The 16,828-nt window shown below is 45.7% G+C and overlaps 1 protein-coding gene across 3 annotated transcripts in view; it reads right to left on the reverse strand.

Moving 5' to 3' along the window:
* Window positions 1-16,828, reverse strand: part of LOC129714117 (proteasome subunit alpha type-6-like) — a 38,850-nt gene that overhangs the window by 13,400 nt on the left and 8,622 nt on the right. The window contains exon 2 of one of the 3 annotated variants that reach the window (XM_055663600.1): window positions 10,793-10,886. The exons of 1 other annotated variant lie outside the window; for it this stretch is intronic. In XM_055663600.1, the coding sequence (XP_055519575.1) occupies window positions 10,793-10,871 (79 nt within the window). In that variant the 5' untranslated portion in view covers window positions 10,872-10,886. Of the gene's footprint in view, window positions 1-841; window positions 1,411-10,792; window positions 10,887-16,828 lie in introns of those variants that run through there. One more of the 3 variants, XM_055663598.1, reaches the window with a different exon arrangement.

Here is a 16,828-nt window from a genome sequence, read left to right on the forward strand (position 1 = left end):
GGCAGCATCTCTAGAGAGAAGGAATGGGTGGTGTTTCCGGTCGAGACCCTTCGCCAGTCTGAAGAAGGGTCTCGACCCGAAACGTCACCCATTCCTTCTCTCCAGAGATGCCGCCTGTCCCGCTGAGTTACTCCAGCATTTTGTGTCTGTCTGACAGATTTTTGATTACGGGGAGAAGGCAGGATAATGGGTTGGGAGTGAAAGACAGATCATTCAGCCATGTTAGAATAGTCAGGTAGGCTTGGTGGCCTAATTCTGCTCATAGACATTATGAACATTGACTAATGGATGAGTTGGGCTGAAGGGCCTGTTTCTGTGCTCAGAGTCATAGAGCACAGAATCAGGCCCTTCGGTTCAACTCATCCATTAGTCAATGTTCATAATCTTTACCTAATTGTATTAATTAGACTTAAGTCTGAGTCTGAAGAAGGGTCTCGACCCGAAACATTGCCTATTTCCTTCGCTCCATAGATGCTGAGTTTCTCCAGCATTTTTGTCTACCTTCGATTTTCCAGCACCTGCAGTTCCTTCTTACACAATGTATTAATTAGAACAATTCTTTAGTACATTTCAGTACTAGTTTTACTAATAAATTTGCTTCTTTTTGAAGAAAAACTGCAAAGTTTGAAACAACGTGAAAGTCACAAAGTCCAATTCTGACTGGAATTCAGCCCAGTGATCCCGCCCACCCACCAGGTGATTGGTCGATGGACAGGTAGCGCCAGCTGTGATTGGACAGTCGCGCTGTCGATCAGACACGGGGGGCGTGGCCGCCAGACAATGGGACAAAGTTTTACAGAGAAAAGGCACAACTTTGGTGCAAAGTTGCAGACAGACTTACCCACTTGGTAGAGCCTCCCCTCGGGCGAGAAGATGGTGATGTGGCGGTCGAAGCCAGAGCTCGACCCGCGGCTCATCTCCAAAAACGACGGGTGGAGAAATGTCCACTTTTACTTTCAATTTCTGTTCCAGAAACAAACTTGGACCCGGCCCTCCACCCGGAACCAATCCCTCCACAACAATATCAGCAGCAAAGGTACACAAAATTGCTGGAGAAACTCAGCGGGTGCAGCAGCATCTATGGAGCGAAGGAAATAGGCGACGTTTCGGGCCGAAACCCTTCTTCAGACCCCAGGCAATATCAGCAGCAGCTTCTGCAATGAAAGCTATTAAGTCCTGATCTTCCTGGAATCGATTCTCAGAGAGAAATCAGCGGAGGGATAATACAATCTGTAGATGAGTTGCATGGGTAGGATGGGCCAAATGGCCTCCCGTGTGGTGTGGTGAGATTCTTACCTCCACAGTCACTTGGGCGCTGCCTTACACATTCACAAACACACACACACACACACAGTTTCCCTCGGGCAAACTCATTTTCCACACTTAGTTTCACAAACACTCATGTTCTCTCTCTCTCTGACACACACACACACTTCCTGCACCTCGCCCTCACACACTTTCACTGTCCACACTCACTCTTGTACACCCACTCACTCTCCAAGCCCACTTTCCCCTCAAACACACCCACTTTCCTCACTGAAACACCCCCTTTCTCTCACACATTCTCTACCACACACGCTCACTTCCCACTCACTTTTTTCACACACTCATTCTCGTTCCACGCTCACTTCCTTAGGACATTGTTCACCCGTTCACACTAGTTCTATGTTATCCCACTTTCCACCCACTCCCTGCACACTAGGCACTATCCCATGCAAACCCCATTTTACTCTCCCCCACATTCCCATCAATTCAAGTGAAAAAGTTGCCTCTCAGGTTCCGATTAAATCTTTCCCCTCTCACCTTAAACATAGAAATAGGTGCAGGAATAGGCCATTCAGCCCTTCGAGCCAGCACCGCCATTCAATGTGCTCATGGCTGATCATCCACAATCAGTACCCCGTTCCTGCTTTCTCCCCATACCCCTTTATTCCGCTAGCCCCAAGAGCTCTATCTAATTCTCTTTTGAATGCATCCAGTGAATTGGCCTCCACTGCCTTCTGAGACAAATTCCCAACTCTCTGGGTGAAAACGTTTTTCCTCATCTCAGTTCTATATGGCCTCCCCTTATTCTTAACTGTGGCGCCTGGTTCTGGACTCCCCCAACATCGGGACCATGTTTCCTACATCTAGCTTGTCCAATCCCTTAATAATTTTATATGTTTCTATGATCCCCTCTCATCCTTCTAAATTCCAGTGAATACAAGCCCAGTCATTCCATTCTTTCATCATATGACAGTTCCGCCATCCCCGGAATTAACCTTGATAACCTACTCTGCTCTCCCTCAAATTTTTCCTTCAACCTGTGCCTTCTGTTTCTTCATTTCCCTACTCGTGGTAAAAGACTATGCATGTTCCGTATCAATTTCCCCTCATAATTGTATACACCTCTATAAGATCACCCCTCAGCTTCTTGCGCTCCAAAGAATAAAGTCCTAGCCTGCCCAACCTCTCCCTGTAGTTCGGCCCCTTCAATCCTGGCAACAACCTCGAGTCTATGTGCAGGAACGAACTGCAGATACAGGTTAAAACCGTAGGCACAAAAAGCTGGAGCAACTCAGCGAGCTGGTCAGACAGCATCTCTTGAGAAAAGGAATAGGTGATGTTTCGGGTCTGAAGAAGGGTCTCGACTCAAAACGTCACCCATTCCTTTTCTCCAGAGATGCTGCCAGACCCACTGAGTTACTCCAGTTTTCTGTCTCTGCCTGATTTAAATATTTTGATGTGTTCCCTGTCCCTCTATGATCCCTACAGTCTATTTTCTGTTGTGGAAACATAGAATCTAGTTCACAGAAGGGCTGCTCCACATGCAGAGTGATCACAGACTGGAACGCCTGTAACCTACTTTACCACATCTTATATCGAGAACAGGTCGGTGTGGAAGGTAGGGTTCCAGCAGTCTGCTTGCATGAGAGGATTGTTGATGTTTCTGGTGGGTTTTGTGCCTGTGAGACTCAGGGTTTTGCTCCGATCGTACAGAATCCAAAGAGATGAACGAGTGAATAGGAATCGCAAACAGTCTTTCCCAAATAGTGACAACAATGTGTACAACATCATGAGAGGAATAGATGGGGTAGATGCCCAGAGTCTCTTGCCCAGAGTAGGGGAATCGAGGACCAGAGGACATACGTTCAAGGTGAAGGGGAAAAGATTTAATAGGAATCTGAGGGGTAACTTTTTCCACACAAAGGGTGGTGGGTGTATGGAACGAGCTGCCAGAGGAGGTAGTTGAGGCTGGGACTATCCCGACATTTAAGAAACAATTAGACAGCTACATTGATAATACAGGTTTGAAGGGATATGGACCAAGCACAGGCAGGTGGAACTAGTGTAGGTGGGTGGTGGCCGGTGTGGGCAAGTTGGGCCGAAGGGCCTGTTTGCACACTGTATCACTCTGTGACTATGGCTAACTTGCATCTCAATGGCCCCTAAGCCACCCAGGTGAGTTGGTGCATTAAATTTGACACTGAGCTAAATGATGTTTGAGCTGATGCATCAAACAGGTAGTTTTAAGGAGCATTTTAAAGGAGTATGGAAGAGGTGCCAGAGGCTCAATGGGTGGGGATCTCTCTTGTTGTATGCTCAACTGCAAATGATGGTGGGGTTAAATTTGGGGAAGAGCAAGCGGTCAGAACGAGAGATGCGTAAAGTTATCAGAGGTTTGGCAGACCAGAGGCAAGCAGAGCGATGGGGAGATGTTAGACCATGAAGGATTGCAAAACAGAGGGAAGAGTTTTAAAATTGAGGTATTGCTTCACTGGTAGCCAAAGTAGGTCAATGAGCATGGAGATGATGGGCGATCCATGCCTGGTGCAAAGTAGGACAATAATAAGGCAAAGTGTGTGTATAAAGACGGCTATTACTGGTTGGCTGCCAGTGACTAGCGGTGTTCCAGAACTAGGGGTCACACAGTTTAAGGATAAGGGGGAAATCTTTTAGGACCAAGATGAGAAAATCATTTTTTACACAGAGAGTGGTGAATCTGTGGAATTCTCTGCCACAGAAGGTCGTTGAGGCCACAGTTCATTGGCTGGATTTAAGAGGGAGTTAGATGTGGCCCTTGTGGCTAAAGGGATCAGGGGGTATGGAGAGAAGGCAGGTATGGGATATTGATTTGGATGATCAGCCATGATCATATTGAATGGTGGCGCAGCAGTAGAGTTGCTGCCCTACATCACTTACAGCGCCAGAAACCCGGATTCCATCCTGATACGGGTGCTGTCTGTACGGAGTTTGCACGTTCTCCCCATGACCGCGTGGGCTTTCTCTGAGATTTTCGGTTTCCTCCCACATTCCAAAGACGTACGGGTTTGAAGGTTAATTAATTGGCTTGGTATAAATGTAAATATTCCTTAGTGGGTAGGATAAGTATTAATGTGCGTGGATCGCTGGTCAGTGCGGACTTGGTGGGCCAAAGGTTCCTGTTTCCGCGATGTAACTCTAAACTAAACAGAACTAAACTAAACTAAACACTGCTGGGGACATAGCGACCGATGCCTGTAGTTTCAGCTCTTGTTGCCAGGCAGCAGAAACACATCCAACACGGTTCTGCTGGTGGCTTGGTTTAGTGTTTGCTGTGACGCAGATTCATGAGAATGAAACCCAGCCTCAGGCGGGTAGTTTTATTAACTGTGCTCTCCAGCACTGAGCTGTCACACAGGCTAAACCTAGCGTGCGGCTGCACAATTAACATGGGACGCACCAGACTGGATCCTCACAAGGATTGGGCAAGAGCAGGCTGCACTGAGAAAGGTGTGATCTCTCGTGTTACTGAGGACATTCTTCCACACTGAGTGACGGAGAAGGAGAGAGGGCGGGGGAGGGAGGGAAGGAGAGAGAGAAGGGGGGAGTTGAGGATAAGCAAATACAGAACATACCTCTTAACCTAGAAACATGTGCGTCTTTGGGATGTGGGAGGAAACCAGAGCAGCTGAGGACACAGGATTAAGATGAGGGGGAAAAGATTTAATAGGAATCCGAGGGGTAACTTTTTCACACAGAGGGAGGTGGGTGTATGGAAAGAGCTGCCGGAGGAGGTAGTTGAGGCTGGTAGTATCGCAACGTTTAAGAAACATTTGGACAGGTACATGAATGTGACAGGTTTAGAGGGATATGGGCAGGTGTGGACTAGTGTAGGTTACACAGAAAAGCTGGAGAAACTCAGCGGGTGCAGCAGCACCTATGGAGCGAAGGAAATAGGCAACGTTTCGGGCCGAAACCCTTCTTCAGACTGATCAGTGGACTAGTGTAGATGGGACAAGGTTTGGGCAAGTTAGGCCAAAGAGCCTGTTTCCACGCTGTGAGACCCTATGACTCTATGACACTCGAAGAAACCCACATATTGACAGAGAGAACATGCAAACTCCACACACAGACAGACTGCACCTGAGGTCGGGATAGAACCCGGGTCTGTGGCGCTGTGAGCTCTCCCAGCTGCACCACTGTTAGGGACAGTGCGACCGGTGCCTGTAGCTTCAGCGCTTGTTGCCAGGCAGCAGAAACACACCCGACACAGTGCTGCTGGCGGCTCAGTTTAGTGTTTCACTGTGACGCAGGTTCATGAAGAATGAAACCCAGCCTCAGGCGGGTTGTTTTATTAACCCTGGTCTCCAGCCCTGGGCTGTAGCACAAGGCAAAACCCACATTTACGTCAACAGGCCCGTAAACGCAATAAAACACTGATAATACGTAAAGATCACAACATACACTAAATTAGTCAAGTCAAGTAAGTTTATTGTCATGTGTCCCTGATAGGACAATGAAATTCTTGCTTTGCTTCAGCACACAGAAGATAATAGGCATTGACTACAAAACAGATTAGTGTGTCCATATACCATAATATAAATATATACACACATGAATAAATAAACTGATAAAGTGCAAATAACAGATAATGGGTTATTAATAATCAGAGTTTTGTCCGAGCCAGGTTTAATAACCTGATGGCTGTGGGGAAGTAGCTATTCCTGAACCTGGTCGTTGCAGTCTTCAGCTCCTGTACCTTCTACCTGAAGGTAGCGGGGAGATGAGTGTGTGGCCAGGATGGTGTGGGTCCTTGATGATACTGCCAGCCTTTTTGTAATTAGTAATTTTAATACTGGGTAACCATAATAGTGCATCTTTAAGATGCTTTTCAGACTCACCTTGTGGACCAAGATCTACATTACCACCCGCTGATCTGCTGTTAACACTTGTGCAGAAAGGAACTGCAGATGCTGGTTTAAACCGAAGATAGACACAAAAAGCTAGAGTAATTCAGCGGGTCAGTCGGCATCTCTGGAGAAAAGGAATAGGTGACGTTTCGGATTGAGACCCTTCTTGAGACATAATCTGAAGAAGGGCTCTGACCCGAAACGTCACCTATTCCTTTTCCTCAGAGATGCTGTCTGATCTGCTGAGTTACTCCAGCTTTTTGGAAACATAGAAACATAGAAAATAGGTGCAGGAGTAGGCCATACGACCCTTCAAGCCATACGACCCTTCCGACCCTTCCCTTTATTAAGGGAATAACATTCCCTTAACAAAAAATGGAACTGATGTAAATAGGCAGTTGATATTTGGCATGGACTTAGTGGGCCGAAGTGTCTGTTCCCGTATGATATGACTCTACTTTCTAAGTTTAATGTCTTAACTGAAACATGGAAACCCCTCAAAACCACACAGATCACTGTCTGTTGTAAATACATTTCTTATCTGAAAGACTTTGTAGAGGATGGGGGAGAGCAGGTTACTTTGTTTGTGTGGGAGGGTGGATTCTCCCTTTGTTGCGCCGAGGATACTTAGGGTGACAAAGTGACTCATTCTGGCAATGACAACCCGCTCAGTCCCACTTTGATACCACCGTCGGCTAGGGTTCCCCTCCCCTGTGGAAATAATTCTTGCCATTTAGGTCCTCATTGATGTCATTCTAAGTGATACTGTTACTATTCACAGTATAGCACTATGCTGAAGAGTGGGAGGTTGGGACAGTTAGCTGGGTCTGTGGTCACAATCTCTGCCACCAAGTCAGATGGTCCACCGACAAACATGACCCTATGATTTATTTAGAGATACAGCGCGGAAACAGGCCCTTTGGCCCACTATCCTACACACACACACAAGGGACAATTTACAATTTTATCGAAGCAGTTAACCTACAAACCTGTACTTCTTTGGAGTGTGGGGGGAAACCAAAGATCTCGGAGAAAACCCATGAGATCACTGTTACAAACTCCATACAAGACAGCATGCGTAGTCGGGATCGAACCCTGGTCTCTGGCATTGTAAGCGCTATAAGGCAGCAACTCTACCGCTGGGCCACCCTGCCGCCCACTATGGCCGACACGTTTACTGTTGTGCTGAGGGATTGCTGAAGCCGTTATCTTTCAGGTGCAAATCCTCCAGGTGCTTTTTAGATGCTATGAGTGTCTTCAGTTGAAATCTAGTATTACAAACACTTTGTTTTTCTTTAGTAACTAACTATGCAGGGAGTGGAGGGATATGGATTATGCACAGGCAGATAAGGGTCAGTCTTGGCATCATGTTCAGCAAGGACATTGTGGACTATCCTGTCAACAGACACAAAAAGCTGGAGTAACTCAGCGGGACAGGTTGTATCTCTGGAGATGATCTCTGGTTGATGTTTCGGGTCGAGACCCTTCTTCAGAGTCTGTGCTGCACTGATCCATGTTCTAAATCTGAAATTCACTCCCTTTGCCTCTACATCTCCTTTAGGAATCCTTCCTGTTTGACCAAGCTTTTCCCTCTTGCTGGGTCCTGTCAAAGGATCCTCAACCTGAAGCATTAATCCTGCTTCCATCTGCATGGATGCTGCCTGACATTTCCAACATTCTCTCTTTTTATTTTAGATTTTCAGCATCTGCAGTATTTTTTTAAATCATCTCCTTGGCAGATCCATTGTCAATATTTGTTGGATAACATGATGTTCTTGATGATAAAACTAAATCCAAATATTGCTGTCAAGTCCAAGCTAGAGTTCGAGTTTCCTTTCAGTAGCGCTGCCAGCTGTGAGATTCGAAACCATCACCTCAAGACGTTGGTGAGGCCACACATGCAGTCTGGAGAAGGGTCATGACCTGAAACGTCACCTATTCCTTTCCTCCAAGGTTGCTGCTTGACCCACTGAGTTAATCCGGCACTTTCGTGCCCTAAAGGGGTAGAGGAACTGAGTGGGTCAGTCACGATCTTCAGGGAATCGGTCAGAATCAGTCAGGATTGTTGGATGGCACGGTGGCACAGCAGTAGTGTTGCTTCCCTAGAGCACCATAGACCCGGGTTCCATTCTGACTACAGGTGCTGTCTGTACAAAGTTTATATCTCCCGGTGACCGCGTGGGTTTTCTCCAGGCGCTCCGGTTTCCTCCCACACTCCAAAGACGTACAGGTTTGTATGTTAATTGGCTTGGCATAAATGTAAAAATTGTCCTTAGTGTGTGTAGGATAGTGTTTGTGTGCCGGGATCGCTGGTCGGCGCGGACTCGGTGGGCAGAAGGGCCTGTTTCCACGCTGTATCTCTAAACTAAACTAAAACTATATGTAGAGTGAATGAACAGATGGATTTTGACATGAAATTTGGTCAGGACCCTTCTTCAGACTGATGTCTAGTCCCTGCCCAGATGCTGCATGACCCGCTGAGTTCTTCCAGCACTTCTACTCAAGATTCGAGCATCTACAGTTTTTCATGTCTCTATTGATTCTGCTAAATCAGTCCTTTAATTACATACCCTCCTGCCTCTGGAACTGTTTCTACTTAGCAATCAAATCCTTTTCTCACTTCATAGGAATATTTTGGTTCTTTTGAAGTGGAGTTTAATTCACGGTAAAAATGTTCCCAGTTCAGTTAGACCCGAGACTCCAATGAAGTTAACTGATCTAATCTTGCCCACGCCATGTTTAAACAAAAATCCACTTCCTTGACAAGACTAGCATTCATTCCCCATCCTGTTTGACTTTGAGCAGTGTGGGAGGTGTGGGTCGGTACGGTGGGGGGGGGGGGGGGGGGGGGAGGTGTGGGGGTGGTGGGTGAGTAAATCACATTCCTGAACCACTGCAGTGTTTGTGGTGAACAGGCTCCTGTGGTGTTACAAAGAACTACAGATGAAGCACAAAGTGCTGGAATATCTCAGTGGATCAAGCAGAATCTCTGGAGGATATGGATACGCGATGTTTGTGGTCGGGACCCGAGATATGGCACGGAAACAGGCCCTTCAGCTCACCGAATCCTCACCAACCAGAGATCCCCGGTACACTAACACTATCCTACACACACTTTTACGATTTTACTGAAGCCAATTAACCTATAAATCTTGTACATCTTTGGAATGTGGGAGGAAACTGGAGAAAACCCCCCGCAGGTCACGAAGAGAACGTACAAACTGTGTACAGACAGCACCAGTAGTCAGGATCGAACCCGGGTCTCTGGTGCTGTAAGGCAGCAACTCTATTGCTACGCCAATGTGCCACTCTTCAGTAGTGGTGGAAAGAAAGCTGGAAGGGAGGTAGGGGCGGAACAAAGCCCAGCACTCTCAAATACTTCTCACTCAAATCTTGTCAAAGCCTCTCATTTGTCTCCTTTGGTGCACCTTCCTATATCCACGGCACGATGGCGCAGCAGGTAGAGCTGCTACCTCACAATCCCAGAGGCCTAGGTTCCATCCTGACCTCGGGAGCTGTACATGTGGAGGTTACAAGTTCTCCCTGTGACCATGTAGGTTTCCACTGAGGGCTCTGGTGTCTTCCTGCATCCCCAAAACGCACAGGCTTGTAGGTTAATTGCTGTAAATGACCCCTAGTGTCTAGAGAAAGTGGTATAACATAGAACTAGTGTGAATGGATGGACTTGCTGAAACAAATAGCCTGTTTCCATGTTGTGTCTTTAAACCCCAACCGAATAACATTTAGTGCAAGATTAAGTCTAGTAAAGTCCGATCAAAGATAGTCCGAGGTTCTCCAATGAGGTAGAGAGTAGCTCAGGCCTGCTCTCTCTCTAGTTGTTGGTAGGATGGTTCAGTTGCCTGATAACAGCTGGGAAGAAACTGTCCCTGAATCGGGAGGTGTGTGTTTTCACACTTCTGTACCTCTTGCCCGATGGGACAAGAGGGAGTGTTCAGATGCAACTCATCCTTGATTGTGCTGCTGGCCTTGCCGAGGCAGCGTGAGTGTGTTTTGTAGTCAAAGCCTACTATGTTCTGTTGTGCTGAAGCAAAGCAAGAATTTCATTGTCCTATCAGGGACACATGACAATAAACTCTCTTGAGTCTTGAGGTGGAAATGGGGTCAATGGAAGGGAGGTTGATCCGTCTGATAGTCTGGGCTGCGTCCACAATTCTCTGCAATTTCTTGTGGATGATATATATGTATCTGGCACTGAAAACAGGGCTGAGATTGTGAGCTGGTGCCGAGGACCCAGGCATTGCTTTGATTTGTTAAGGGCTGAGGTTACATGGTCTCTCCTTGGTTGTAACCCAAACAATCAACAGGAAACCCGCTACATTGCTGCTGCTGCCTCCCAAACACTCAAACCCATAACGTTTTTGCAACTTCCTGTCATTGAAAATGTGGCCGTTGAACGAAAAGAGAGACAAAAAAATTCTGCACAGATGTTTAAAACAATCCGTTGTGAATGTACTGTTGGAAATTCTTCAAAACCCCAGTAACATTTAAAGGTTCTATTTTCCATTATACTTATAGCTGGGGACAGTGAGGTTTTGGAAAAAAATTGAAACCTCATTTAAAAAATGGACGGATGAGTCAATGGAATACTCCAAAATAAAAAAAAACACTTCTCGGCTTACCTGGGGTAACAGCCAGGCCGGTTGCTGTAGTAACCACTGGATGTGACACATATCTTCCAGACGAACAAGGCTTCCCCATTAAACCACGGCAAACCTTCAATGAAAAAGGCAGCAAGGTTAGCCGGTATCATTAAACCACAGAGGTTATTCTGGGTGTTGGTGTTATGCAATGAGAGGGACTTTTTGCAAGGGATTCCATCCATTTATAGGACAGAAGGGTGTATAATTAAACAGAGTTTGTTCATAAGTTGTTGGAGCAGAATTAGGCCATTCGGCCCATCAAGTCTACGTCGCCCTTCAATCATGGCTGATCTATCTTTCCCTCTCAACCCCATTCTCCTGCCTTCTTCCATAACCCCTGACACCCGTACTAATCAAGAATTTATCAATCTCCACCTTAAAAATATCCATTGACTTGGCCTCTGTGGCAATGAATTCCATAGCTGGCAAGTTCAAGATTCAAGATTCAAGAGAGTTTATTGTCATGTGTCCCTGATAGGACAATGAAATTCTTGCTTTGCTTCAGCACAACAGAACATAGTAAGCATGAATACAGAACAGATCAGTGTGTCCATATACCATTATATAAATATATACACACATGAATAAATAAACTGATGAAGTCCAAATAACAGATAATGGGCTACTAATGTTCAGAGTTTTGTCCGAGCCAGGTTTAATAACCTGATGGCTGTGGGGAAGTAGCTATTCCTGAACCTGGTCGTTGCAGTCTTCAGGCTCCTTCTGACCTTCCTTCAATGGAAGTTGGAGAGTGGAGAAGGTGACGTGTAGTTGAAAGGCTATCCTTGTATTTTGTTTTAGAAGCAAAAATAAAACCAGATAGAAGGAGATTATTGCTGTGCCCTCTTCTGCAATTGTGGTTCCCTACTCTCATGGGTTGGTCTGGAGGCACCAGGAAGTGTAGGACAAGGGGCATGAATAAGGTGAATGAGGGGCATTGATGGTGTAAATGTGCAACTGGGATGACATAGAACCAGTGTATGGGTGATCGTTGGTCAGCTTGGACTTGGTGGGGTGAAGGGCCTATTGTCACGCTTCATCTGTAAACTAATCTAGATTCCTAGCCATTACGGTGAACAAAGCCAGGCAGAAAACTCAAAATCACTTTAAATTCTTGTTTATTGTATGATGGAAACAATTGCTTGACTGAACGGAACGATTGGAAAGATGTGGTTGAGCATACAGTTAAATGTCTTATCTGTACATTTAGGAGATGTTATCTCTTCTGATGGTGGCACAGCGGTAAAGTTGCTGCGTTATACCACTTACAGCGCCAGAGACCTGGGTTCAATCCCGACTACAGGTGCTGTCTGGATGCTGTTTGCATGTTCTCCCGACCGCGTGGGTTTTCTATGAAATCTTCAGTTTAATCCTACATTGTAAAGACCTACAGGTTTGTAGGTTAATTGGCTTGGTATAAATGTAAAAGAATTGTCCCTAGTGTGTGTAGGATAGTGTTAATGCGCGGGGACCGTGGTTAGTGCGGACTCCGTGGCGTCGAAGGGTTTTCTGTAATTGACTAATCTTCATTCGAAAGCACCTTTACATTGTGACTTGACCAGGACAAAGGTTTGTAGGTTACCAAGAGTCATTGGCTTGGTATAAATGTAAAAGAATTGTCCCTAGTGGTGTCAAGGATAGTGTCACAGAACATTTAACCATGAGCGCGGGGACCGTGTTGTTATTTTGCCAATTGCGGACATCTGTACGGGTCGAAGAGGAAGCCTTATCATTTTGAAGCCCTGCCTGGTAATCAAAGGCCAGGAGCCAAAAGTCCCATGTGAATGAAGTAGTCTAGTCACCGAATCAATGTCAGACCCAGGCCCTGCCATCTCTTGGAATTCCCCCTTAACCATACCAGGTCAAAAGCGAGGGAGAAAGGGGCAGACTGCACTAAGACATCAAGGTGATTGAGGATAGACACAAAGTGCTGCAGTAACTCTCTGGAGCACGGAGCCACTCCATGGATCCCATGGCATGGTTCCCAGAGCAGACTGCCCAGCTAAATAGTCAGAGGTGTGCACATTCTGTGAATGAATGAGTTAAAATAAAACACTGGATGCATGACTTTACCTGAAGAGTAATGGAAGGGCATAGTATTTATGAGACATTTGGAACGATACATGGGTAGGAAATTTTAATTTACCAAATGCACACGATTGGCTAGTCAAGACTTCATGGGGATTCCATGGATGCTCCTTCATAGCCACAGCAACCTGCAATTGGCCTGAGAACCATAAGTCATAGCAGATGCTGGTTTTCTAAAACATTAACCATTTCTCTGAGTTAATGATTCAATTTTTTGCCAATTCACAAATCACACATCTGAGTTACGTGTGACTGAAGAGGAAGCCTTATCATTTTGAAGCCCTGCCTGGTAATCAAAGGCCAGGAGCCAAAAGTCCCATGTGAATGGAGTAGTCTAGTCACCGAATCAATGTCAGACCCAGGCCCTGCCATCTCTTGGAATTCCCCCTTAACCATACCAGGTCAAACGTTTCTGGGATTCCTCCACATCTCCTTTCAAAAGGCACGGCCTTTTATTCTGAGGCTCTGCCCTCTGGGGATCCTGGGTAGACACGTAATGCTGGAATAACTCAGCGGGACAGGCAGCATCTGTGGAGAGAAGGAATGGGTGACGTTTCGGGTCAAGACCCTTCTTCATACCCGTCTGCCTGTCCCGCTGAGTTACTCCAGCTTTTTGTGTCTATTTCCGGTTTAAAACGGCACCTGCAGTTCCTCCCTACATATTCCCTGTGGTTCTAGACTCACCCACTACTGGAAACATCTTATCCACATCCACATACCATGTCAAAGAATCAGTTCAGGTATAAAGGACCAAGAGGCCTCTTTCTGTGGTATATTATAATAATCAGAATATTGGGACTCTTCTTAAGACCAGATATGCAGATATCTTGATCCAGGGGCAGACCTGCCAATTTGTCCAGATAGCACTGCCTCTCCCAGAACCAAAAGCAACCGGAATGTTTTTTACCCAACGTTTGGCCCTACAGACAACTGCTGTGTTCTCCACAGCTGTGGCAATGTCTGAGATCAGTTCACTAACATCAGTCATTACTGATCTGAGAAATCAGTTTCACCTCCGAGCCTTTGTGATTTCAGTGCTGTGTTACATAAAAAAAAGATTCATTTATTGAGAACAAACCCATGTGTTAAATTGGCTGCTTTACCGCACAACGGCACGGTATGAATAGTTAAATGTTACTGGCACACTGTGGCCAAAGTCTCAGCATTTCTTAGATTTCTCTCAACCTTGTCGACTGCTGGAAATCGGAGTGACTTGTCTACCCTGAAAGTTATTTTTTCTAAAGAATATTTTCCTTCTCTACAGTAAACTCAATCGATTGTTCCAGATTCCCCGCTGACATACCTTTCACTTCCATCATCACTTGCAAAAACAGAAAACAATATTTATTTTTGAAGGTAGACACAAAATGCTGGAGTAACTCAGCAGAACAGGCGGCATCTCTGGAGAGAAGGAAAGGGTGACGTTTTGTGTCAGACTGGTTGGGGATAAGGAAATCGAGAGATATATATGGTGATGTGGAGAGGTAAAGACCAATGAATGAAAGATATGCAAAAAAGTAACGATGATAAAGGAAACGGGCCATTGTTAGCTGTTTGTACGGTGAAAATGAAAAGCTGGTGATACTTGGGTGGAGGAATGAAAGAGAGAGAGAATGCCGGGGCTACCTGAAGTGAGAGAAATCAACATTCATACCACTGCCCAAGCGAAATATGAGATACTGTTCCTCCAATTTGCGTTTAGCCTCAGGAGGAGACCTGGGACAGAAAGGTCTGTGTCGGAATGGGAAGGAGAATTAAAGAGACTGGTCTCGACCTGAAATGTCATCCCATGTCCTTCAGGAATGCTGTCTGTCTGTGATGTATTGTGGGCGGGTGATTGTTGGACTCAGTGGGCTGAAGGGCCTATTTCAATGCTGTATGTTTCAAACAATAAAATCAAAACTGCAGAACTGCTTGACATAAGAAAATGTTTGGAAGCTTAAATACAGATGGCACAAGAAATGATGGAAAAACAGATGGTGTGGTTGGGATGCTTGCTTGTGTACCAGCAATGTCAATGTTTTCATCTGTGGCTTAATATTTTCATCTTCCCTCTGACTCAGCTGGGAACGCACATTACACTCTAGAGACTTGAGCACAAAAGTCTGACCTGATTCTCCTGAAACAATACAGGGGGGAACAGCTGAAACCAAATCACAAAGCACTGGATTGCAGGCCATGTGGCATCTTGGAAAAAAGGAAACAGAGTTAGCATTGCAATTCTGATGAGGGTTTTTTTGACATGAAATGTTAACTATTGGGCAGGTACATGGATAGGAAACGTTGAGAGGGAAACGGGCCAATCGTGGGCAAATGGATTAGCTTAGACGTGGCATCACAACCGGAGCATGGACTGGACTTGGAAGTTGGCACCAAATCCTGGCGCCTCTTGCTCGCAGGCTCAGTAGACTATTTCTGTACAATTGCTAATCTGGGATGTGTAAGAAAGAACTGTTTAGATGCTGGTTTAAATCAAAGGTTGACACAAAATGCTGGAGTAACTCAGCGGGTGAGGGAGCATCTCTGGAGAGTAGGAATGGGTGACGTTTAGGGTCGAGACCCTTCTTCAGCTAATCTGGGATGGTATAGTGATACTTGACTGGACTGTTTGTAAGACAATAATTTCACTGTATGTTAGCGCATACGCACACGTGACAATAAAGGACCGTTGAACCATCTTGGTCGGCATGAGTTGGGCCGAAGGGCCTGTTTCCGTGCTGTATGATTCTATATGACTCCCCACAGATGCTGTGTGTTGCCAGCATTTTTTTTATTTCAGATGCATTTTTTTGTTGTTTATTTACAGTGGATTTGTGAAAATCCAGCACTCTTGGTTCATTGATGGAGCTGGACTGGAAGATTTTCTGAACTATTGTATATCACTCATATCAATATGCCATCATTGACAACTCACATGTTTAAATGTCCTGGTGCAGCAACTCCAATGCACAGGAGCACACAAGGCTGTAGAAAGTGGTGGACTCAACCCTGTCCATCATGGGCACCATTAAAAACATCTACATGGGATGTTGCCTCGAGAATGTGGCATCGACCTTCACTGATCCCCGCCATGGGAGCCATGACCTCTTCTAACTGCTGCCGCAGAGCAGGAGGTGCAGAAGCCTTAAGTCCCTCCACTATTAGGTTCAGGAACAACCATCACGTTCTTGAACCAACCCAGATAACCCCAACCTCAACAATGGAACATTACAAATCATCTTTTGCACTAGAAACCTAGAAACATAGAACATAGAAATTAGGTGCAGGAGTAGGCCATTCGGCCCTTCGAGCCTGCACCGCCATTCAATATGATCATGACTGATCATCCAACTCAGTGGACTACCATGGACTTGTTTTCACACAGAGAGTGGTGAATCTGTGGAATTCTCTGTCACAGAAAGTAGTTTAGGCCAGTTCATTGGCTATATTTAAGAGGGAGTTAGATGTGGCCCTTGTGGCTAAAGGGATCAGGGGGTATGGAGAGAAGGCAGGTACAGGATACTGAATTGGATGATCAGCCATGATCATATTGAATGGCGGTGCAGGCTCGAAGGGCCGAATGGCCTACTCCTGCACCTATTGTCTATGTTTCTTTGTTTCTAATTGTGTTGTTGTTGTTGACCTACCTTGTTTTACACAATCGTTTTTCACTGTCTTGTATAATTGATGTTCTGTGATGCTTGCAGCTTCTCAAGAGGGGTCCCAGCCTCAAATATCACCTATTCGTATTCTCCAGAGATGATGCCTGACCTTCCTAGTTACTCCAGTACTGTGTTTCCATTTATGTTCTGTGTGTTTGCCCGAGTCTACATGCCCGTACTGCTGCTGCAAGCAACATTTTCATTGTACCTGTATCTCACCTTGTGCATATAACAAAACACTTGATCTGTGTAGGAAGGAACCGCAGATGCTGGTTTACACTGAAGA

Source organism: Leucoraja erinacea, chromosome 38 (assembly GCF_028641065.1).
Source record: "Leucoraja erinacea ecotype New England chromosome 38, Leri_hhj_1, whole genome shotgun sequence".
Lineage (NCBI taxonomy): Eukaryota > Metazoa > Chordata > Chondrichthyes > Rajiformes > Rajidae > Leucoraja > Leucoraja erinaceus.